The following is a 23546-nucleotide window of genomic DNA, read 5'->3' as shown; positions in this document are numbered from 1 at the left end:
TTTATTTAAAGCAAAATCGAAATCAGTTTGTCACTTGGCAACACGTTTTTGTAGCTAATCATCATCATCGTCGTCGTCGTCGGAGAGAAAGCCCCCTTCCCGGATATATCGTACATACAAGCTGAAGCAACCGTTTAACCCTTCTCCACTGTTGTAAAAAACCCTACAATTTCGTCTTACTTTTCCAGGTTCTATTTCGTGTTCTTACGATTCGATTTTAGGGTTTTGTTTCTTTACTTCACGGATCCTGTTCCTTTGCAATCGCAATCGTGTTCAATTTCAGATTGTTTGCATCGGTTGAAAACGCGAATACTTATCAAGAGTAGGGTTTGTTATGTTATTCGAGAAATTTCAGGAAAGTGAGAGTTTTCTATTTATGGGTAGCTGTCTTTTTTACCCCAAGTTTGTGTTTTTATTTCTTTTGGGGATATTTCGTGGAAAAAAAAAAAGAATGTTCCTTTCTACGAAATTGTATTCCAATTGTCTAGCTTTTCATGATTTTGGAGATTCTGGTGCTGGAGATCGAAATTGTAGCATCCAATGTAGTTAGATCGATTTTGTTTTAATTTTAGACTTAGTTTCGTCTTTAGATTACTCGACATCTAAGCTCTAATGAGCAATTGAGTAATTTTCGTTACTTTTTCTGGTACTGAATCGTTTCATTGATGTTTTAGGGATAGGTTGGTCATGGCAACTGCAACTATGGCAACCGCAGCTGGAGCAGCTGCTCTTCTATATTACACTTTGAATCGGAAATTAATAGCTGGTCCATCTGATGTTGATGATGAGAATTCTGAGACTCGTACTTCTTTGAGGATTGACCGTGTTTCGCATAGGCTTATCCAAGCTCCAGCGACTTGGTTGGAGACAATTTCTACTCTTTCTGAGACTCTTCGTTTTACTTACTCCGAGACTCTTGGGAAGTGGCCTATTGGAGATCTTGCTTTTGGGATCAATTTTCTCCTCAAGAGGCAGGTAAACATCTCTTGATCTCTTTCACGATAACAAGTTCTAGATTTTATCAATTATCTTGTGGTCAAAATTGAAAATTTTGCATTGTATGTCTAAAAATCCCAGGGACTTCTACATGTTGATCGTGTCTTTGGTGGTAAAGATAGTATAGAGCTTAAAGGACCTGAAGTAGCCACTGAACTCAGATATCTTTTGCACTTGTTGACATTGTGTTGGCATTTTTCCAAGAAGCCATTTCCATTGTTCTTAGAAGAGACCGGCTTTACAAAGGAAAACGTCCTTATTCACGAACCCAAAGCTGGGGTAAAACTTTAACAACTCTCTACTCTTAGGCACGTTTTTTCAATAGAAATTGAGTATTAGTTTGTGAATTTTGCATCATGTAGATTTTGAAGCCAGCTTTTACAGTTCTCGTCGATCACAACACAAAATGTTTTCTATTGTTGATCCGTGGAACGCATAGCATCAAGGACACCTTGACAGCTGCAACAGGAGCAATTGTACCATTCCATCATACTGTTGTAAACGAGAGGGGAGTCAGCAATTTGGTCTTAGGATATGCACATTGTGGTATGGTTGCTGCTGCCCGGTGTATAGCAAAACTTGCCACCCCTTGTCTTCTCAAGGGTCTTGAGCAATATCCAGATTACAAAATCAAGGTACTTTATATAGCCGCTTCTCTATTCTTGATTTCACCTTTTTCTAAAACCTGTTATGTGAGAAACTAAAGACTGTCTCTAGTCCCTTATATTGACATTTTTCTGCATTTTTTTGGCAGATCGTAGGTCACTCTTTGGGCGGTGGAACAGCTGCACTTCTAACATATATTTTGCGGGAACAGAAAATGCTCTCTACAGCTACATGTGTTACATTTGCCCCAGGTTTTTCATCCAAAATAATTTTCAGTTATATCTGTTGATACCTTCTTAAGATATAAGACTGAGCTTTTGTTCCTATGTTCTTCAGCTGCCTGTATGACTTGGGAATTAGCCGACTCTGGGAATGACTTCATTGTATCTGTCATAAACGGAGCTGATCTGGTGCCTACATTTTCTGCTGCAGCAGTAGATGACTTGCGTGCTGAGGTTAGCTTCCTAGACCCTATATTCTATGCTTCTTTATATACTTGGGAAATCATTTATTGTATTTTCTTGAGAGAAACCATTTGTTCTCCCCTTTCCACCTCTTCAGGTAACAGCATCTGCTTGGCTAAATGATCTGAGAAATCAAATCGAACGGACAAGAATTCTCAGTACAGTTTATCGCTCAGCGACGGCTTTAGGATCACGGCTGCCATCTATGGCCACTGCCAAAGCAAAAGTTGCCGGTGCTGGTGCAATGTTACGCCCAGTTTCTAGTGGCACACAGGTAATAATAAACAACACTGAATTTGCTTCTGACATTAAATTAAGTCTTTTAGAATTTTGAAAATAAAACAAAACTCCTGCAGGTTGTGATGAGAAGAGCTCAAAGCATGCTGACCCGTCCTGCACTAAGCATATCTTCTTGGTCCTGTATGGGACCTCGGCGCAGACCCTCTGCTACTCAATCAAACTCGGAACATCAGTTAGATTCTTCTGAAGCAATGTCACAAGATTTACCTGAAACTTCAGACCCTCTTCTTGTTACGGATGAAGAAATAACCAGGGAATGGAAATCAGAAGCTGAGTGTTCTTCTAATTACAATGAAACATCTGCTCGTCTGGGAGCCACCGATCTTGATGAGTGTGAGGATCCAGCTGAAATCGAAACACGCGAAGAGCGGATGACTGAAGCGGAGCTATGGGAGCAACTGGAGCATGACCTTTACCACGAGTCTTCAGAGCAAGCTGAAGAAACGGATGTGGCAAAAGAAATCAAAGAAGAAGAAGAAGCTGTCATTGCAGAGGCTGGTGTGGCTCCACCTGAGAGCCAGACGGCTGACATGAAAGAGTCGCGCAGGTTCCTCCCGGCGGGTAAAATAATGCATATTGTCACAGTTCGGGGGGAGGCCGTAGAGGTTAACGAAGAAGAAGAAGACAGTTGTGCACTGGAGAGGGCTGAGACAGTAGTAGAGACTGTGGAGGAGGGAAGAGTAGGAATATTTCTGACGCCAAGGTCATTGTATAGTAAAGTGAGGTTATCACAGAGGATGATAAGCGATCATTTCATGCCTGTCTACAGACGACAGATCGAACGGCTAATACATGAGCTAACAGTTGAACATCCTTAAATGTTAAAAGCTCCTCTTCTTGTTTTTTCCTTCCTTTTTTGGCGGTAAAGAATGTATTTTGCAGTTGTAAATACTACAGTACACTACTTATCGACTGTCTTCTTTATGAAAGTTCCTTTTTTGTTTATCCAATAGTCGGAAATGTACAGATATAATGAATTGAAGGCCTTATCACACGACTAAGTAGTATCTTCACTCTCTAGGCGATGTCAGCTGAATGAATTATTGTCGTTTTAATAATCCGGCTTACACGTTTTTTAAGTCGTGCTTACGAGAAATAAAATACCGATCGGAACGTTCTAAAGTTAAATTTGTAGATATGCTAAAATATTTTAATTTTAACAAAAATAAAAATGAAAAGAATGCCACGTCTGTCGTTTGAAATGATTCCGTGTCAAATTAAACCTGATCACCATTGTTTTGACAGGCGCAGATTCTACACCATTGTTGCATTTCGCCAAGTTCTTTTGCCATCTTTCAATCCCCAGGTTTCAATACGACGACAAGTTTCATTCCAGATTTACAACCTGATCCTCAATTGCGTTTCCCCTGGGGGTCCTAGGGTTCTTTTCTTTTTTTTTTGTTCAAAATTTCAATACCGTGTTAGAAACCCTAGCCCCCTTTCTCATTCGGTTAGGTTCAGGGTTTATGATCATCGATGGTTGGTTGTTGTTGATATAAGGTTTGAAAATGAGCGCATTGAGTTTTCTTTACAGCTCGAAAAACCCCAGATTCCGAGGGGTTTTTAATGGGATTTGTGCTCTCGTTCTGTTTTGCTTCTTCTTTGATCGGAGCGATATTCTCAGGAACCCTTTGTTGAAAGACGTTTCTTTCGTCAATGGCGGCAGTGGTTCGACCTCCGGAGGTAAATTCACCCAGTTTACGGTAATTCGTAGGCATGTGACTGAAATTGAAACCAATGGTTCTGGCAATAGCAGCTTGAGTAGCAGCAATACTGTTTTATGCTCCGGGTTACACAGACACATGGGATATGCTGATCAATGCGAGTTCTTAAAAGCAAACCCAAGTTGTTCCCCTGATGGATTCTTTGATTACCTCAACTTTTTTTACTGCTCCTGCAGAAATTTCAGCATCTTGGGTTACATGATCTTGGCTGTTTGGCTTGTTGCTTTGTTTTATCTCTTGGGCAATACTGCTGCCGATTACTTTTGTTGTTCCTTGGAGAAGCTTTCTAAGCTTTTGAGGCTGCCTCCAACTCTTGCTGGTGTTACTTTGCTTCCACTTGGTAATGGAGCACCAGATGTGTTTGCAAGCATTGCTGCTTTTGTTGGAACAGATAAAGGAGAAGTTGGTCTTAACAGCGTCTTGGGTGGTGCTGTGTTTGTTACCTCTGTTGTTGTTGGGATTGTTTCGCTCTGTGTTGCCGATAAGGAAGTCAAGATCGATAAGAAATGCTTCATCAGAGACTTGAGTTTCTTCCTTTTCACGCTCGTGTCTTTGCTGGTGATTTTGATGGTTGGTAAAGTCACAGTAAGGATTGCCATTGCGTTTGTGTCTATATATGTGGTGTATGCTTTCCTTGTTGCAGCGAATGTGATTCTGAGAAAACATGCTAAGAGGTTTAAACTAGAGGCTATTACTCCGTTGCTACCTATGCAAGGAAGCGTGTTTTCCCCGAGTGTTGGAGAGGATATGCCAATGCATAACCCCTTGATTGAAACTGAAACTGAGGAAGGTCCACCTCGGCTACAGAGTCTTCCTCAGTGGATGTGGGCGTCAAATGTGGCCATCTATTCAAACCATTTCGCAAAAGTTAGTTTACATGATGAAGACAGGCCACCTTGGGGATGGATTGATGACAGTACAGAAGTTGAGAGCTCCTCATGTAATAAATTCACTTCCTTGTTAGAAATCCCGCTGACGATTCCAAGGAGGTTAACAATTCCATCAGTCGAGGAAGATACATGGTCTAAGACATACGCTGTGGCCAGCGTCTCATTAGCGCCTATCCTTTTGGCGTCTCTCTGGAGTAGCCAAGACGATGTGAGTGCTCAAGGTTGTGGTGTGGCTTACTTTATAAGCGTTGCTATAGGCTCTACTCTTGGATTTCTTGCTTACAAAAACACAGAACCTGATCACCCACCTCGAAGATTCTTGATCCCTTGGGTTCTTGGTGGGTTCATCATGAGCATCGTATGGTTCTACATGATTGCAAATGAACTTGTTGCTCTTCTGGTGACATTTGGTGAAATATACGGAATTAACCCGTCAATACTTGCGTTAACAGTACTTGCTTGGGGAAACTCAATGGGTGACTTAGTGTCGAATATCGCACTGACTATGAGCGGTGGGGATGGTGTACAAATCGCTCTATCAGGATGCTATGCAGGTCCGATGTTCAACACACTGGTCGGACTCGGTATGTCGATGCTTTTTGGCGCATGGTCCAAGAGTCCAGACACATACATGCTACCAGAAGACAAAAGCCTGTTCTACACACTTGGGTTTTTAGTACTGGGTTTGGTTTGGGCAATGGTGATACTCCCGCGCAACGACATGCGACCTAACAAAACCTTAGGTATGGGACTCATTTCACTATATCTGATATTCGTCACTTTTAGGCTCAGTTGCGCCATGGGATTCATACCATGGGCTGCTTAACAAAAAAGTTATATAATCTTTGTTTAGTCTCTAACCACAAACTAATCAGAGGCTTATTGTATACCAAAATATGTGTCGTGAGAGAGTTCATAATTTTGAATCTTTTTTTAGTGTTTGTTTGGCTGTTATTATTGGTTGGTTTGGCCTTTTGTTATACCTGCCCATTTTTATAACCGCAAAAAAAAGAAACTTATTTTGCTCGTGTCAACATTAAACCAGTCATGTGACCCACGTCTCTTCCTTGATATGTTATCTTTTGGGAATATCATTTCTTTGGGACCAATAATTCATAAATTGGTGACGTGGAATATAGACGAAATACAAGATTCAGAAGCCTCAAAGAGATAAATAAATACGTCACTAACAAAAGTATCCCACTCAACGAATCTTCTTCTTCTCATAGCCATTGCCATGGCTAAGCTCTCTCTCTCCTCCTCCTTCTTCGTCTTCTCTCTCTTCCTCTGTTTCTTATCCTCCTCTTCTTCTTCTTCTTCTTCTTCTTCTTCATCGGATGGCTTAGAATCCTACATCGTCCATGTGCAGAGCTCTCATAAGCCTTCCCTCTTCTCCTCCCACAATCACTGGCACGTCTCACTCCTCCGCTCTCTCCCTTCTTCTCCTCAACCAGCAACGCTCCTCTACTCTTACTCACGTGTCCTTCATGGTTTTTCCGCTCGTCTCTCCTCTCTCCATACCGCCGCACTCCGCCGTCATCCTTCCGTCATCTCCGTTACCCCAGATCAGGCGCGTCAGATTCACACCACCCACACGCCTGCCTTCCTCGGTTTCTCCCAAAATACTGGTCTCTGGAGCAACTCTGATGACGGCGAAGACGTGATCGTCGGAGTTCTAGATACTGGAATCTGGCCGGAGCATCCGAGTTTCTCGGATTCAGATCTCGGTCCAGTTCCATCTACCTGGAAAGGCGAGTGCGAGACCGGACCTGATTTTCCCGCCTCATCTTGCAACCGGAAAATTATCGGAGCTCGAGCGTATTACAAAGGATATTTAACGCGACGGAACGGAACAAAATTGCATGCGGCGAAGGAATCGAGATCACCGCGCGATACAGAAGGTCATGGAACACATACGGCATCTACGGCGGCTGGATCGGTGGTTGCTAACGCGAGTTTGTACCATTACGCGCAGGGAACGGCGCGTGGGATGGCGTCTAAGGCTAGAATCGCCGCTTACAAAATCTGTTGGAGCAGCGGCTGTTACGACTCCGATATCCTCGCCGCCCTGGAACAGGCAGTTGCGGACGGTGTTCACGTTATCTCTCTCTCCGTCGGGGCAAGCGGTTCCGCCCCGGAGTATCACAGGGATTCTATAGCGATCGGAGCATTTGGAGCGACGAGGCACGGCATCGTCGTTTCTTGCTCCGCCGGTAACTCTGGTCCTGGTCCCGAAACTGCGACGAACATCGCTCCTTGGATATTAACCGTCGGTGCGTCCACCGTAGATAGAGAATTCTCGGCAAACGTAATCACTGGCGACGGGAAAGTCTTCACGGGAACATCATTGTACGCAGGCGAATCTCTGCCGGATTCTCAAATTTCTCTGGTATATTCCGGCGATTGCGGAAGCAGATTGTGCTCCGTTGGGGAATTGAATTCATCATTGGTTGAAGGCAAAATTGTTCTATGTGACAGAGGAGGCAGCGCCAGAGTTGAAAAAGGAAGGGCCGTCAAACTAGCCGGTGGTGCAGGTATGATTCTAGCGAACACAGCCTCAAGCGGTGAAGAACTCACAGCCGATTCGCATCTTGTTCCAGCGACAATGGTTGGAGCTAAAGCTGGAGATCAAATCCGCGACTACATCAAAACATCAAACTCTCCCACCGCAACTATCAGCTTCCTAGGCACTTTGATCGGACCATCTCCGCCTTCTCCCAGAGTCGCTGCTTTCTCTAGCCGTGGACCAAACCATTTGACCCCGGTTATCCTCAAACCGGACATGATTGCGCCTGGAGTCAACATTTTAGCCGGTTGGACCGGGATGGTTGGTCCAACCGATTTAGATATCGATCCAAGACGGGTCCAATTCAACATCATCTCGGGTACATCGATGTCGTGCCCACACGTGAGTGGGCTGGCCGCACTCCTCCGTAAAGCTCATCCCGATTGGTCACCTGCGGCGATCAAATCGGCACTGGTAACAACCGCTTACGATGTCGAAAACTCCGGCGAAGCAATCGAGGATCTCGCCACGGGGAAATCATCGAACCCGTTCATCCACGGAGCTGGACACGTGGATCCAAACAAAGCTCTGAATCCTGGTTTGGTTTACGACATTGAAGTGAAAGAATACGTGGCTTTCCTATGCGCTGTTGGATACGAGTTTCCGGGGATTCTAGTCTTCCTTCAAGATCCAAGTCTTTACGACGCGTGCGAAACGAGCAAGCTCAGAACCGCCGGAGATCTCAACTATCCATCATTCTCCGTGGTTTTCGGATCGACGGGAGAGGTAGCGAAATACAGAAGAGTTGTTAAAAACGTGGGAAGCAACGTGGACGCGGTGTACGAAGTGGGAGTGAAATCACCGGCGAATGTCGAGATAGAAGTGTCTCCGAGCAAGCTAGTGTTTAGCAAGGAGAAGAGGGAGCTGGAGTATGAAGTGACGTTTAAGAGCGTTGTGCTTGGCGGAGGAGTCGGATCCATGCCGGGTCAAGAATTCGGGTCGATCGAATGGACAGACGGTGATCACGTGGTTAAGAGTCCGGTGGCCTTCCAATGGGGTCAGGGATCATCTGCTCAGTCCTTCTGAATGATCATTGGGCTCTGGTTCGAAATGACATCTTATCGGGTTTGTTTAATGGGCCGATGATCTGTATACTCAATATTGAGCCCCTCGGTCTCTGCATGGGGCATGGGGTGAATGACCAGAAAAAATCGATTGGCATTTGTAAACTTTTAGATTCTTGTTTGATTTTCATGCATCCGTCCGGGTTTGGCGATGAAATAAAACAAACGATTCCAATTCGAAAAAATTACCGTGTGTTTTACTTTGAATTTGAGATTCTAAAACATAATTAGAATGATGTTTTCTTCTAACCAAACCAAAATGTGTGGACTCATCAAACATTTATCTACTTTACCAATTGATTTTGTAACTGTGTGTCTGTGTGTGTATTCAGCAGAGTTGGTGATGGACTAAATTAGTCTGACTAATTGGCCTGAGAATTTAAATTTTGTACCCTTAATTTATTGCTTCAAACATTAATAATGGGTGACTATTATTAGTGCCTACTGGACCATATACACCTTTTTGTTTGGAGCCTTCTGTTTTCTTTCTTCTTTCACAAATTATTTTTTTGCTTCAAAATAAGTTGAGAGCTTGCTTGAATTTTTTTTACTTATATCAGTTTGGTCAGCAGTTCAACTGTAATAAATCATATATTCATATGTCTGGCTCTCAAACCCATTTACGAACTTATATTCTTAATTGGTTTCTGATTTATTACATATGCAAAATAAATCTGCACATTACTATTCCTTTTATTTTTAATTAATTATTGTTCAAGGTTTTTGCACACAAATTTTAAAAAAAAAATTAACATTTTATTTTATTTTTTAATATATTTTTAGATTTTTATTAGTGAAAACAATAAAAAAATGAAAACAAAATACAAAAAATTCGAATATTTGCATTGAAAGTATATAATGACAACTAATTTAAAACATGATCTTAACTCTAGAAAACTAATTAAAAATAGAGAAAATATAAGTTTTCGCCGGATTGTGCATAAATTAGCCAAAATGCTATTGCATTAGTCAATTTAATACACTAAAACGATTAAAGATAATAAATCGTGTATATAAGAGCAAAAAAATAGTACGAGAGCATAAGTCAACATCAAACCAGAAATATAAAAATAAAATAAAAATGAATAAACACTAGCCGTCCATTAATTAACGCACACACAAAACTGTTCACAAGTCAAGAAAGAAACAAACAAACATCATTTTCTCCGGTGAAATGAATTTGGGTGTTTTTTTTTTTAACTTAAGAAAATTGAACTAAAAGTGGACTTTCTATGTAATATAAGACAAACTGAGGGGTCCCTTGCGCAAACGTAACTATGTTCGTCGTCTTCTCCAGATCACAGCTAAGACATACACTTTGTTTAAGCTTATCTACTTACTGGTCTTCTTGCTTGTTATCTACTAACTGCTCTTCTTTACTCATTGTCTACTTACTGGTCTTCTTGCTTGTTATCTACTTACTCGTCTTCTTAATCACCGTTTGATATTGATCAACGATCTCTATATATGAAACTTGAGTTCTCGCATCATTTAACTTGCTAGTCTCAAATTATATAACATGCTAGTCTCCAATTTCTCTATCTAATTTTTCCCTGTTCCAGCTTGTTTATCCTTGGCATTTACCGTAATTTACTATATGTACATTAATATTTTCTATACACACCAAAATAAATTATGAAAAATGAGTGGCACAAGTGAAATGTCGTGGTATATAGGGCATTCCTCCTAAATAAATGGAATATATGTCGTATAACAACAAAAACTACATATGGTTTATGATTTGGACATACGATCTTATTAGAGTTCTTACGGAAATTACGCAATATTATTTCATATTATATTATTTTTATGTCATAATTTGTAACCACATAACAAAATTTCACGACTCTTGTTAGTCTCTCTCTCTCTCTATATATATATATATATATGTTAAGTTTCTCAATCGAACGAACTCCATAAATCATCTTTCACTTTCTTTCATCTATAAAATTCTCTCTATCGAGAGTTCAACAATGGATCCTCATTTAGTTATCACTGCCGCCTCTAACGCCTTCCGGTGGCCGTCAAGTCGCCGGAAGATCTATCTCCGTCGGCGTAAGCCGCAAGTAGTGCGTCTCGGCGGGAAAAACAGCACGTGGGCACGTGGTAGGTTCTCGGTAAAGAAGGTGGTGACGAGGATGAGACTCAAGTGGCTGAGACTATACTACGTAAGGCTCGTGAAGAAGATCAAAGTGTATTATAGCACTGTAGTGAAGGAGTTTGAGGAAGCCGGAACCGCCACCATCCAGCAGCGCATGACGGTTGAAACGGCAGCTTTTGCCGCTCCTGGTTTAGGCTTATCTTTCTGTCCCATGTCCTGCCATGACCAACCTCGTTTTTTTCTTGTATAGCTTCAATGTTCTTACCTTGAGTTTCAATTTAATTAATCACCCTTCATGATTTTCTTTTTCTTTTTTTTTTGTTTTTGGGAAGGGGTTACTCTACACTATTTTAAAATTTCCTGTTTAAATGATTATGTAAGAAAAAAAAATTATTTGAGCATCATCACGAAAATGTCAAAAACTATAAACAATAGTTTGAACAAAACAGGATATTGAAATTTGAAGACAACTTTTGAGTTTGAATAGTATGATCATGGGGAAACAAAAAACTTGGTCCGAAAGATTCTTGTCGGCTAAAAAATATTGCTTTTGTTGACTTAAATGATATACAGCCAGCCATGGAGTGATGCAGGCACTTGAGTTTTGTAGAAATATTGTTTGTTTTTTCTTAATCTTCTCGCTATCTTCAAAGAGAATCTATATTTGTAACTGAAAACTCATATACATATGCACACAATATCACACAACTGTGGATAATTAACTTTTACTCAATTCCACGTGAAATTCACCTTTTTATTGTCTTGTATTGTATTCAACATATCCATTGATGACCCCAAAAAAAAAATCACCATATCACCATTTTGTAAAGTAAATGACTACTTTATTTTGTATTCAAAATTAGAAGATTACTTACATAATCCAACAAGAAATTAGATTACTTAGCTAGCTAATTCACCCTGGATTAAAAGTAAAATAAAATCATGATTCTCTTTTTTTGTTAGTAGATATGGACTACTGAGACATATTTTATTTGTACCAAGATTTTCTCTTCTTCCTAGAAGTTGTTATATGACATAAATCATGGGTTCACAAATTTTTGTTTATTTGGTTTATGTATCTCTCATTGGACTTATAAGCCCACAGGCCAGGCACTAAAACTCAAGACAAAATAGCCCTCAAGATAGAGTATTGGGCTAATAATGATGTTTGCACATATAGATAATCCTCCTATAGACTATAGTCAACAAACTAAACGAGAGAGAGAAAAAAACCAAACGGGGAACAAGAAAATGTGAGGATGGCGTGTGGGAGGAGGGTGGTTGCTTGTGAAGGAGAGGAAAAGGCAACGCAACAATTCCACGTGGTTAAGTCATGGCTGACCTAATCCTTGGTTTTGCCTTGCTTCTTCTTACGCTAAATATTAATCGCAATTTCCATTATTTGGTTATTCATGGACCACTCGTTCTTGTTTTGTTGTTATGTATATATGTTGATAATAAAACGAAATTTATAACCAATTTTGATTCACTAGAAATATCTGAATGCTGCATATAAAACCAAAAAAACCAAACCAACTAAAATTGAAATATCGTTCTTCTTCTTCTTCTTCTTCCAGCCGTCGACATAACAAAAAAAAATCAACGATACAAGTAAAAGGAAAATATCGTACGTTCTTATACAGTAACCAACTAACGCACGTGCTTATAGAATGTAACAGGCTTTGATTGACTCGTTGACTTTCAAGAACCGGAACATAACTAAGCAGAAGTAGTAGATAGATTCACGGCTGTAACTCAGTTTGAGCTCAAAGACTTTGAGACCTTATTAGCCGTTCGATGTTGTTGTAAAGTTGTAAACAGACACATCGAGACACGTGATACCCCACGAGTCATGGGAGGTGATGCTTGGGGAATGGACACGTCAGACGAGCGTGACATCCATTTCTTTTTTGGCCGCCAAGTTAGACGCGTGTCATGTTCAGCTTTGCCGACTTGTCGCCACGTGGCGACTTTTCTTGCTTTTTGATTGTTTTAGTTTTTTTTTTTTTTTTTTTCTTGCTTCCTGCCTTAGTGAACGCGTCGGTGTGTCCTTATCAACAAGAAGCTTCATCAATCTAATCATCTTCTTATACAGTTTTGGGAATAAAATAAACCCCACGATTCTTTTATAAAACTCGTTTATAGGAATCAATCAAATGCATACGAAATGCCACTGTTACCCCTGGTTCGATTTGAAGGAACTGACTTCACTATAGTTTTAATGTATATTGTTGTTCTTCAATGTGTGTATGTATACTTCACTATAGTCGTTTCACATTTACATAGTTTCATCAATCATTGGGATCAATCCATATGAAGCAAAAAAAAACATATAATTTTTCTACGTATAAAAAGTATATAGAAGACAACAACACACAAATCTCATCATCATGGGCATGGTGGCCCCGTTCGATAGAATTTGCTTACTTTTGTTCATGTTGTAAAGTGACAAATTCCATTTTGCGAAATAGTAAAACGAATAATGAAGAAAGTTGTTTTCTGTAAAAACACTCGTCATTAATATTAACAGTAGTTTTATATAAATTGGATAATCAAGTTGATGCTGATGCACATGCGATGACTCATCTGCCGCTGACACTAATTCTATGAGCCTATCTTCATCATACGACTTTTAAAACAAAAACAGGGGAAGAAAAATTAAAAGATTCCAAGAGGATACAAATAATATATAATATCTATATAATAAATATGATTTAATACAATAAATTTATAAACAAGCATAAAGAAAAGAAAAGAAAAGGCGGGGTCATGCATTGGCGTGAAGCTAAAGAAAGCATATGAGAATAGTGATTACCAAAGAATATCTCATTTTGAAAATCAGGAATAAAATTATATATAAAGATGTCGCCGAATATATATCAATATCTCACTGGTGAATTAAAAAAAAAAGAAATCATTTAGACGATAGTGCCATGTACGAACCAGTGTCGTTTGATAACTTTATTGAGACAAATCACTCTTGTGAAAACAAAATTAATATGTACATTTGACAGTTTTGACACAACATATTATACACAACTACACATTAAAGAACAACAGAATACCATTTGTATTCTTTAGCTTTTAGGTGCTCTCATACGATTTACATAAACTTAAACAGTATACATACATTGAAGAACAACATACAATACTAGATTTTGATCAAAAGTGAGGGCTCATATTATGAAACTTGTACTTGAGCTTTTAGGTACTCTCTCATACGAGAGAGTTAGGCTTAAAAAGAAAAACATCTTGAAAATGTCTTTTATCAGCACACAAAAGCCGTTTTAAGTGACTAATTAACCTTGATAAAATAAAAAAACTATGCTGTCAAGTGTTTTAGAGTATATTTTTATAGCCAAATTGAAGTTGGGATATCGATGTCATCTGATTGGATTCGTATTTAGCGTGTCATCAATTATATTATTATTATTATTATCCCCAAAGTCTCTTTTAATCACAACGAATTAGCTTTTAGTTAACAATATCCGTAGCATTAATCTATTCGTGTTCTGGATTTGGACGACAAGTTGATATGATCAAAATGTAAACACAATAAAAAATCTAAAGATTTTCTAGATTTTTGTTCGGTGATAAACCACTAACAAATATTCCAATACTACTACTATTTTAGTAATTTTTTTAAAATTAATAGTATAATCATTTAGGAACATGAATGAATGGATAACGAGTCGACGACAGAAAGAGATTAGTATGAGACTGTAGTCACTCACTGTAATAATGATAAGAGGGATCCAACTTGGTTAGTAACTGTAATTAAATAACCGATTCACGCAAAAGGGTATTTGCGTAATGTTCATCGATTAAGCCTTGGTCGGCCGAACCTAAATAAAACAGACGAATAAGGTTAGAGCAAGGAGATAGATAGAGACACACTAATTACTTGTAATTACGAAAACAAAAAGAAAAGAAAAATCAAAAATATCAGAGATTTTTATATTTTTATATTCCTTAAAGCAAAGCGTCCAAGTCTCTTCTTCTTCTTCTTCTTCGCACAAACCCATCCCCTCTTGTCTGTCTCCATTAGACTCGTTTCCTTCATTTTCAATATTCAAAACTCTGTATAAATTGTACATATTCAAATCTCTGTATTGAAATTATCTTCTTAGAAAGAAACAAGTGCGTATCCCAATCTGGGTTTCGTGAATCTGTTTGTTTCAATCTATTCTTTTTTTTAATCCCCCCGGGAAATTTAACGTTTTTTTAAAGGAGCTTGGGCTTTTACTGTTTTGATATCTCTGAGAAAAAAGAGAAAAGAAAACTGAACCTTAGGATTCTAAAGCAGCAGAACCAACGAGCTCCAATGGTGGTGGCGACGACTATAGCGCTTTACGCTAGCCCACCTAGCAGCGTTTGTTCCACGCCACATCAGATCTCTTCATGTGATCTCGATCTGTCTTCCAGGAGCTCCTCATCATCATCTCCTTCCCCTCAGAAGCCAATCGTCGGAGGTCTCTCTTCTCTTTTCTCCGCCGCGTCTGTCAAATCTTCTGCTTCCTCTTCCTCTTACTCTACCGGAGTTGAGGAGTTTTCTTCCCTCCGCCATGATCTGAGTGACGATTTGAAAGATCTGACCTTTAGCAGCTCCTTTTGTTATTCCCCAGCTAAATTTGCTTCGTGTCTTAGACGAGATCATCAGAGTCCTATCTCTGTGTTTCATGGTCCAGTCTCGTGTAGCTGTAGCCCTCCGATGAGAATGTCTCGTGATCGCAATCTCGATGGCTCCTTTCGTGTAGGAGCTAGTGGCTTCTTCAGTGGATTCGTAAGGAAAGCTCTTGGATCATGTGTTGATTACGAATTGGGATCGTCTTCTTCCGATTCCCTTCTCGTTGATGAGCTCACGTTTCCTATGGAGGATGGTTTTGGGGTTGATACTAGTAGAAAGCCATATGCTAGGGATTTCCTAAGACGTGCTCAATTGAGACACGAAATCTTCAAAGATGAATCTGTTATCAAAGCATTTTATGAAGCAGAGAAAGCTCATAGAGGACAGGTGGGAATTAAAAAAAACACAATCTCAATCGCTACAATTTCATGAATTTTCGATTTTGGTGACTGAACTTTTTTTTGTTTTGTTTGATGTGTGTGTAATCAGATGAGAGCTAGTGGTGATCCTTACCTTCAACATTGCGTTGAGACTGCTATGTTGTTGGCTAATATTGGTGCTAACTCAACTGTTGTTGTTGCTGGACTTCTCCATGATACCATGGACGATTCATTCATGAGCTATGATTATATTCTCAGAAACTTTGGAGTAGGAGTTGCTGATTTGGTTGAAGGGGTAAGAAACATGGACTTTGATTGTTTGAGATTCTTGGTTTTTTTTAATCCGCGTGTATTAGGAGCTAATTTGAGTTCAATGTGTGTGTTTGGCACAGGTTTCAAAGCTTAGCCAATTGAGCAAACTCGCTAGAGAGAACAATACGGCTTGCAAAACTGTTGAAGCAGATCGCTTGCACACAATGTTTCTTGCAATGGCAGATGCAAGAGCTGTTCTTATAAAACTGGCTGATCGATTACACAACATGAAGACGCTTTACGCTTTGTCCCCAGTGAAGCAGCAGAGGTTTGCTAAAGAGACGCTGGAAATATTCGCACCTTTGGCTAATCGTTTGGGAATCTCCACATGGAAAGTCCAGCTTGAAAATTTGTGTTTCAAGCATCTTTACCCACACCAGCATAATGAGATGTCAACCATGCTTGAGGATTCATTCGATGAAGCCATGATTACTTCTGCAATAGAGAAATTGGAGCAAGCTCTTAAGAAAGAAGGCATTTCTTTTCATGTTCTGTGTGGCCGGCACAAGAGCTTGTATAGTATTTACAGCAAGATGTTGAAGTAAGTTATCTTTCCTCTCTTGTTCAGAACAAACAATGTGAGTGAATTTAGAAGACTAATGTTGATCTTGCCCTTTTCCATTTTACCAGGAAAAAGCTAACAGTGGATGAAATCCATGACATTCATGGGTTACGTTTGATTGTTGACAACGAAGGAGATTGTTACAAGGCCTTAGGAGTAGTTCATAGTGTATGGTCTGAAGTTCCTGGAAAGCTGAAGGATTACATAACTCATCCCAAGTTCAACGGGTAAGCTCATATCTTGTTGTTTAAGTTGTGGTTGGTTGTGGCTTGTTAAAATGTAATGAATCTGACTTTGGTAAATTGGAATTTAGGTATCAATCTTTACACACGGTAGTGATGGACAATGGAACAGTCCCACTTGAAGTCCAAATACGTACACAGGAGATGCATTTGCAAGCAGAATTTGGGTTTGCAGCTCACTGGAGGTACAAGGAAGGTGACTGCAAATACTCTTCGTTTGTGCTTCAGATGGTTGAATGGGCTCGGTGGGTCGTAACCTGGCAGTGCGAAGCAATGAGCAAAGACAGATCTTCCATCAGTTCTTCTGATTCCATCAAACCCCCTTGCAAGTTTCCGTCTCACTCCGAGGACTGCCCAGCTTCTTACAAGCCCAACAGTAGCCAGGACGGACCAGTCTATGTCATCGTAATCGAAAATGACAAGGTTTGTTATAGACTACCTTTTTTTAGTACAAAAGAGTTATACACTTAATTGTTATACTGAACAAATCAGAAAATGCAGATGTCTGTGCAAGAATTTCCGGCGAGTTCTACGGTCTCGGATCTATTGAGCCGGGCGGGGCCTGGGAGCTCGAGGTGGTCCATGTATGGTATACCAGCAAAGGAAGAGCTAAGGCCAAGGCTGAACCAAAGACCTGTAAGTGACCTCAGGTGGAAGCTGAAAATGGGTGATGTGGTGGAGCTGACTCCACCAATTCCTGATGAGTCTCTGCCTGAATACAGAGAAGAGATTCAACGGATGTATGATCGAGGACTCGCGTTTTCACGCCCTGGAACCATGGTCGGATGGGGAAGCTGATGAGTCTTCAAATTGTTAAACTAGTACATGTATTTGTAAATATATAGTAGTGATTTAATTTGCTGTACATAACAATAGTTCCCTTGGTTCAATTTAAGCTTAAAAGAAAGCTAAAAAAGTCATTAACTCATTATGTTCCCTTGGTTCGTCCACTGATCTCACAAAGAACCACTCCTTTTGGCACCAAACGTGTCTTTAGCTGATGCAGCCTAATCTGAACACAGACGATCAGGTCCTCATGAGGTGATGTATAAATGAGTTGTGACGTACACTGATTTGGAGGTTGATGTTGAGGGACCGAGCAAAGCCAATGAGTTGAGTACCATAACTGTAAATCAGCAGGATAGCTGAGTTTCCCATGTTATTAGAAAGGAGTTAGTTAGGGAAATATTGAATGTAATAAGAAGAATAGTATAAATAGGAGGAGAGGAGTCTTGCGAGAGATCTATCTAGAGATCGATGTGGACTGTAGGGTTCAGAGCTTGTGCTCTGTTCATGGTTCAAGAAAAAGTAGTGTCTATTTGTGTGCTTTACATCTAAGGAAGACAATTCTTATATTCAGAGCCTCACCAATCACCAAACTCCCTCTCTACATCAGCAGCATCTATGCACTTCCACAAGATGCAAGCTTCTCTAATTAATGAATGATGAATGTAGATAAACAAGCATGAGAACCCAGAACATGAAGTTTCAAAAGACTAACTTGCGGGATATGTGACTTTATTATAGATTGAGCCTTATTCAAAACTCCCTCTCTTTTATTCAGCTCTAGTGTGGTAGAAGATTAGGTTGCATTTGAAATTACAGGCTCAGACTCTTAAAACTTCAAAGTAAAAAAAAAAAGAAAGGGATGGGGAGATAAAAAGGAAATAAATACTCACTCTGATACAGGTGATTTACAACAAAAGAAAAAAAAAACGTTAGTAGCGTGAAGGACAAGTAAAAGAAGAAAGCCTTTTGTTAGATTGTCTCACGTGTCCATGGCTTGTAAATTTTATTAGGAGCAATTACGGCGGTATAAATAGGAACACATCACCTCACTTTAGAACTCCCTCTCGACTCAATAATTCTTCAAAGATACGATTCTTGGCCATTCTTGGAGTTGGACTATCTCAGGCTTCTCAGTTCTCAGCGAACATGAATCTTCAAAGAAATCTTCAAAGAATAGTCTTCTTCAACCCTGGTAAAATCTTAAAACTGATCTAACTTAGAAATTGTCTATTGATTGCGATCTAGATTAGGGAACAATCACATGATAACGCACGCAATTGCGAGTGAATTAGGAAACTATGTAGATCGTCTTTAAGCAAATGTCTGTCGATTGCGATCAGATTTAGGAAACGATCTCATGATTACGCAATCTTTCAACTGTCATTAATCTTGGTACTTAGAATCTTTTACTTGTGTGAGTTACTCTTAGGAAAGTTTTAGAGAGATACAACATGAATGCGATTGTGATCTCAGAAAGTCTACTACGTTACGTACATGATTGCGATTCAGATAATATGGAAAACGTAGAGTACTTAGGGTATAGAGATATTCTTATCATTTCCCCGTTAGTAGACTCTGTTTTCTTAACGGAATAGCTTAACCCTACTTTCAGGTGGACGACAAGTGAACAGAGTTCTGCAAAACTCAAGACTTAGATTTTTAGATGTTCATGAGTTAGACATCTTAATGGAGAATTTCAATGATTTTCCTGATTCTAATCAACCCGTGTCTCCACTAAGAACGGGGTTGTATAGAAGGGACTGCCAAATTTACATTGATGGGAATGACTGGATCATTCTTGTTACAAGATCAAGACAATTGGTGAGTTTTATTATAAATTGTTTCTGGACTGTATCAAAGTAATTACTTGTTGGGGATGTTTCTTAAATTATGTTTTTTTTTTTTTTTGTGTGTGACTGATTAACGTCTTTCATATTCCCCCACAGAGGGAAAACGGGGTTGTTAGGTATAATTACACAGAGGCGAGGCAGTTCATTGGTGGCTATACGTTCATACGGCGAACAATAAGGAGGAGGGGACCTTGGCGCAGGGAGGTGAACACACTGGTACACTACCTGCGCGTACAGGGACATGTGTTGTGATGAGTCGAGTATTACTATACAAGCATATGAAGCAGCAATATATTCACAAGCTTATTTTCGTAAAATGCTTCAAAAAAACCTCTGCTTGTTTTGTTATTCCTTCTGACTTGTGCCATTGTGTGTCTGCGATGATCATTATATTAAGTCGTGGTGATCAGTGCTTTTTCCTATTCTCTCTAATCTCAACGATCGAAATGGATTTGAAAAGAAAGAAAACAAGTATTCTACGGTTGTTGTTACTAGGCTGGCCTAAGCCCAGTTTTATACTCGTCTCTCTCTAATTTATTACCTTCGAATTAGAAAGAAAAAAAAAACCACGTGGCACGTAAGATTCGGAGGGAAAGTCATGTCTGACCTACAAGTACAAAAGCGTAGCTTTACAGAGAAGTATATATAGAGGAGGATCGTGTTTTTTTAGTCGAAACATACGAACCCTGCCAATGACGACGATGATGTCGGATCTTTCTGGGGGCTTGGTAACAGAGATTTTGGATAATTCAGCGGCGAAAAAAAATCAGTTTCTGGGGTTCATGATGATGGACGATAGGGTTTGCTCTCTGAGGTTTGATCTCCAAGGAATCCGAAACGAAGGAGAAGGAGGAGACTTGTTGGTTGATCCATCTGTAAATCAGATAAGCCTTCTAGACCAAATCGAGGTACATAAACTCTTTCACTGCGACGGTTTAGTCCTATGCGTTCTCTTCGACGGTTCCAAGCTCTTGGCATGGAATCCCTATTTGGGGCAAACGAGATGGATCCAACCCATGAAAAGTTTCCACTTATTAGACAGGTATGCTCTTGGCTATGACAACATTAACAACCGTAACCACAAAGTCTTGAGGTTTGTTGACGATTACGTCACTGAGGAAGACCAGCCTTTTGGGTACGAAATCTACGACTTCAGCTCTGATTCATGGAGGGTTCTCGATGTCACTCCCGACTGGGATATTGTGTTTTACCAACGCGGCATGTCTTTGAAGGGAAATTCTTACTTTCACGCTCAACAAAAACTCATGCCAGGAGTTGAACCTGAAGACGACGACATAGATACTACAGACCTTCCTGTTTTTCTACTCTGTTTTGATTTTACAGCTGAGAGATTTGGACCACGTCTTCCTCTGCCCTTTCACTCTTATGGTGAAGAGACTGTGTCTCTCTCTTGTGTCAGAGAAGAGCAGCTCGCTGTCTTGTATCATAACTACAACTTATACTTGGAGATTTGGATTACCACTAAGATCGAGCCTACTGCCGTGTCTTGGAGCAGGTTTTTAGTTATGGATATGAAACCAATCACTGGCTTTAAGTTTTGTGTCGAAGCTGGGAGTTTCTTCATTGACGAGGACAAGAATGTCGCCGTGGTTTTCGATCTTGACGGATATAAACCAACCGAGACTTGTCGCTACCAGTCAGCTCACATCATTGGACAAGATGGATACTTCAAGTCTGTGAATTTCAGAGAAGCTCCCAATCTAGGGACACCTGACAGTTATGGATTTACTTCCCCCATATATTGTGTCCCACTTGTCTGCCCTTCTTATGTCCCAAGTTCAGTGCAGATTTGATTTGTTTAGTTCCATTTTCTTAGTTTTGTTTCTTTCATCTCCTTTTACTTCCATTCTTTTTTATTTTTTTGAGAACATGTCCTTTTAAACATGGCTATTGCTGCTAGTCAATTACAATTATTTTTTTTTGCTATTTTTCATCTCTTTGTTCAAGAGCTATGAGGACCAGTGAACCTGTCGATCACACAGAACGAAAAGTTATAAATTACTTGTTTTGTCTTTAGAGGCTAATGTAAAAGAAAGGGTTAGAGTGTGACTATGATTAGAGAAGTATAAGGAACAAGAAGTCCGTAACAGTGGTGCTACTTGACAATAAACTGCAGAGAACAGTTTACACAAGGCTTTAGTTTGGAAATGAGGCTAGCTTACTTCCACAAGGAACAAAAGGAAACTGATTCTCCTTTCCACATTAATCCAGCAAAGGTACCTCCATCTTCCATTCTTATTTCCCAGTTGTTGTCATACTTTCTCAGTAAGGACTTGGCTCCATCAATTGCATCTTCTCCAAATTCTTCTGCAACAAAACCAGCTTTTATCATCCTCTCAAACCATTTCTCTTTTCCTTCATTCACATATTCTCCAGTCATCAACACTTTTGTTGCCTCTTCTTCCATTAGCTTCCTCTCTTCGCTATCTTCTTCTTTGAATCCCGAGCTTGTTGAATCCAGAAACTTCCATAGATACTCAAGTTTCATCGAGAACCCTGCTGCAAAGTCCCCAATACTAGTACATTCTCCATTGTTCTCACAAAGAACCACTCCTTTTGGCCCCAAACTCCTCAGTGCAATCAAAGCCTCACCTCTCTCATCAAGCATGCTATGATTCAGCTGATGCAGCCTAAACTGAACACACACGATCAAGTTCTCGTGAGGTGAGGTATTAATGAGTTGGAACTTGTCAAGTACACTGATATGGAGGTTGATGTTGAGAGACCGAGCAAAGCCAATGAGTCGAGTACCATAACTGTATGCTGGTGGAACAGCAGAGAAAGGTATGTCTGAGGATGGTTCGGATACAACGGTTATTCGAACACGATGAGGAGGTCCTTCTGGTCTTCCGCTTAGAGCCTCCAGCAAAGTGGGCCATTGCATACCGTGAGAAACACCAATATCAACTATATGAAGATCCTTTTTTTTATCTATGGGATCTTGTGCTAGAATCTGCAGGATAGCTGAGTTTGCCATGTTATTAGGCAAAGCAAACCATGGACTTACCTCATAGAACTTAAGCAAAGTCTTCTGAAACATCTTCGCTTCTGCTGAAGCAAAGGTAACAACAGGCGAAGAGGATGAGGAAAGATGATGTTGCAGAGCGCGGAGACCAAAAGCTGCAAGCCGACGATTAGCATCTCCAGAAGAAGAGGCCAGTTCAGAGAGAACACAAAGGTAGTGTTGAACCCTTGATGAGTTCCTTGACGTAATTGCCAAGGCACAAGGGTTAAGTAGTTGCTCTGCCCACCTCTCTTCCTTGTTACCATCTTTGGAGCTCTTCTCACTAGACTTGTTTGATTTTTTCTTGCTCCTTGCTGATCTTTTCACATGTTGGGGCTGGATAAGCTCGTTACTGCTCCTTTTTCTGGATTGATCGTTTGGTTGCTGAAGTTGAGGCGGAGGATCCGAATACATGAATGGAGCTTCTGATACCAGTTCCAGGTTAGTTGCTTCAAAACCCCCACATGCACTAAGATCTTGACTATAGCTTTGAATAAAACCATGTTCCGGATCTTGAGTCTGATCCCATTCCCAAGTTTGAGACCCATCAAACTCGTGGAGTAAATCAGAATCATCGAACTCTGGTAATGGGGTCAAGGACATAGAATCCTCAAGCCAGCCTAGGACATGATCTAGAGTCTGGTTTACTGGTTCTGTTTCTTCTAACGACATTTAATGGATGATGAAAAAAAGTATGATTTGTGACTAGGTGATATAGGTTAAGACCGAAAAAGATTAAAAACAGTAACAGGAATAGAAAAGATATGGATGGAGAATGTTTAGATGAATATATATTGAAATGGCGTGTGGATCTTAATAATACAGAGGAGAGTGTGCCATGACCATATTAACTAGTAAACCACCTTTTATGAAAATGGTAATAAGACTTGTGATATTAAACTAGTACCATTATTTATATATTTGAGTATTGCAATCTGATTGGCATTTCCATAAGTCAATTAGTCTCTTCACCTATTGCAATTTGGGACCATTGTTGTAGGTTGTACTATACTGAATATGTTGCATATCAGACATTAAATAATGTTAT

The 23546-nt window shown here is 39.9% G+C and overlaps 7 protein-coding genes across 8 annotated transcripts; 6 read left to right on the top strand and 1 right to left on the bottom strand.

Moving 5' to 3' along the window:
• Positions 1-70: 70 nt before the first annotated feature.
• LOC17890715 lies at positions 71-3318 on the top strand. Of its 2 annotated transcripts, none has more exons than XM_006299333.2 (8): positions 71-188; positions 675-975; positions 1078-1275; positions 1359-1631; positions 1751-1853; positions 1939-2057; positions 2164-2340; positions 2423-3318. In XM_006299333.2, the coding sequence occupies exons 2-8, from the start codon at positions 688-690 to the stop codon at positions 3182-3184; spliced, it is 1920 nt and encodes a 639-aa protein (XP_006299395.1). In that variant the 5' UTR covers positions 71-188; positions 675-687; the 3' UTR covers positions 3185-3318. The 2 variants fall into 2 exon arrangements, with proteins under 2 accessions (XP_006299395.1, XP_023642074.1); XM_023786306.1 differs by lacking the exon at positions 71-188 and adding an exon at positions 195-542.
• Positions 3319-3622: 304 nt separating this feature from the next.
• LOC17892455 (cation/calcium exchanger 3) lies at positions 3623-5999 on the top strand. Its single transcript, XM_006299778.2, has one exon. It carries the CDS (start codon positions 3875-3877, stop codon positions 5804-5806), a length of 1932 nt encoding a protein of 643 aa, XP_006299840.1. The 5' UTR covers positions 3623-3874; the 3' UTR covers positions 5807-5999.
• Positions 6000-6092: 93 nt separating this feature from the next.
• LOC17892533 (subtilisin-like protease SBT1.4) lies at positions 6093-8817 on the top strand. The gene has a single exon (XM_006298917.2). It carries the CDS (start codon positions 6218-6220, stop codon positions 8570-8572), a length of 2355 nt encoding a protein of 784 aa, XP_006298979.1. The 5' UTR covers positions 6093-6217; the 3' UTR covers positions 8573-8817.
• A 1314-nt stretch (positions 8818-10131) lies between these two features.
• On the top strand, positions 10132-11183 carry LOC17891467. The gene has a single exon (XM_006298739.2). The coding sequence runs from the start codon at positions 10584-10586 to the stop codon at positions 10959-10961; it is 378 nt and encodes a 125-aa protein (XP_006298801.1). The 5' UTR covers positions 10132-10583; the 3' UTR covers positions 10962-11183.
• Positions 11184-14715: 3532 nt separating this feature from the next.
• On the top strand, positions 14716-17762 carry LOC17891298 (probable GTP diphosphokinase RSH2, chloroplastic). The gene is made up of 6 exons (XM_006297011.2): positions 14716-15725; positions 15828-16013; positions 16111-16571; positions 16661-16819; positions 16906-17257; positions 17336-17762. Exons 1-6 carry the CDS (start codon positions 15036-15038, stop codon positions 17630-17632), a joined length of 2145 nt encoding a protein of 714 aa, XP_006297073.1. The 5' UTR covers positions 14716-15035; the 3' UTR covers positions 17633-17762.
• A 2403-nt stretch (positions 17763-20165) lies between these two features.
• LOC17892824 (F-box/kelch-repeat protein At3g13680) lies at positions 20166-21287 on the top strand. Its single transcript, XM_006299047.2, has one exon. The coding sequence runs from the start codon at positions 20166-20168 to the stop codon at positions 21285-21287; it is 1122 nt and encodes a 373-aa protein (XP_006299109.2).
• Positions 21288-21652: 365 nt separating this feature from the next.
• On the bottom strand, positions 21653-23170 carry LOC17890980 (scarecrow-like protein 29). The gene has a single exon (XM_006299730.1). The coding sequence runs from the start codon at positions 23168-23170 to the stop codon at positions 21653-21655; it is 1518 nt and encodes a 505-aa protein (XP_006299792.1).
• Between the last annotated feature and the right edge of the window lie 376 nt (positions 23171-23546).

Source organism: Capsella rubella, unplaced genomic scaffold (assembly GCF_000375325.1).
Source record: "Capsella rubella cultivar Monte Gargano unplaced genomic scaffold, Caprub1_0 scaffold_3, whole genome shotgun sequence".
NCBI classification, from domain to species: Eukaryota; Viridiplantae; Streptophyta; class Magnoliopsida; order Brassicales; family Brassicaceae; genus Capsella; species Capsella rubella.
Note: the sequence above shows the minus strand (reverse complement) of the source record. Positions and strands in the feature narration are given on the sequence as shown.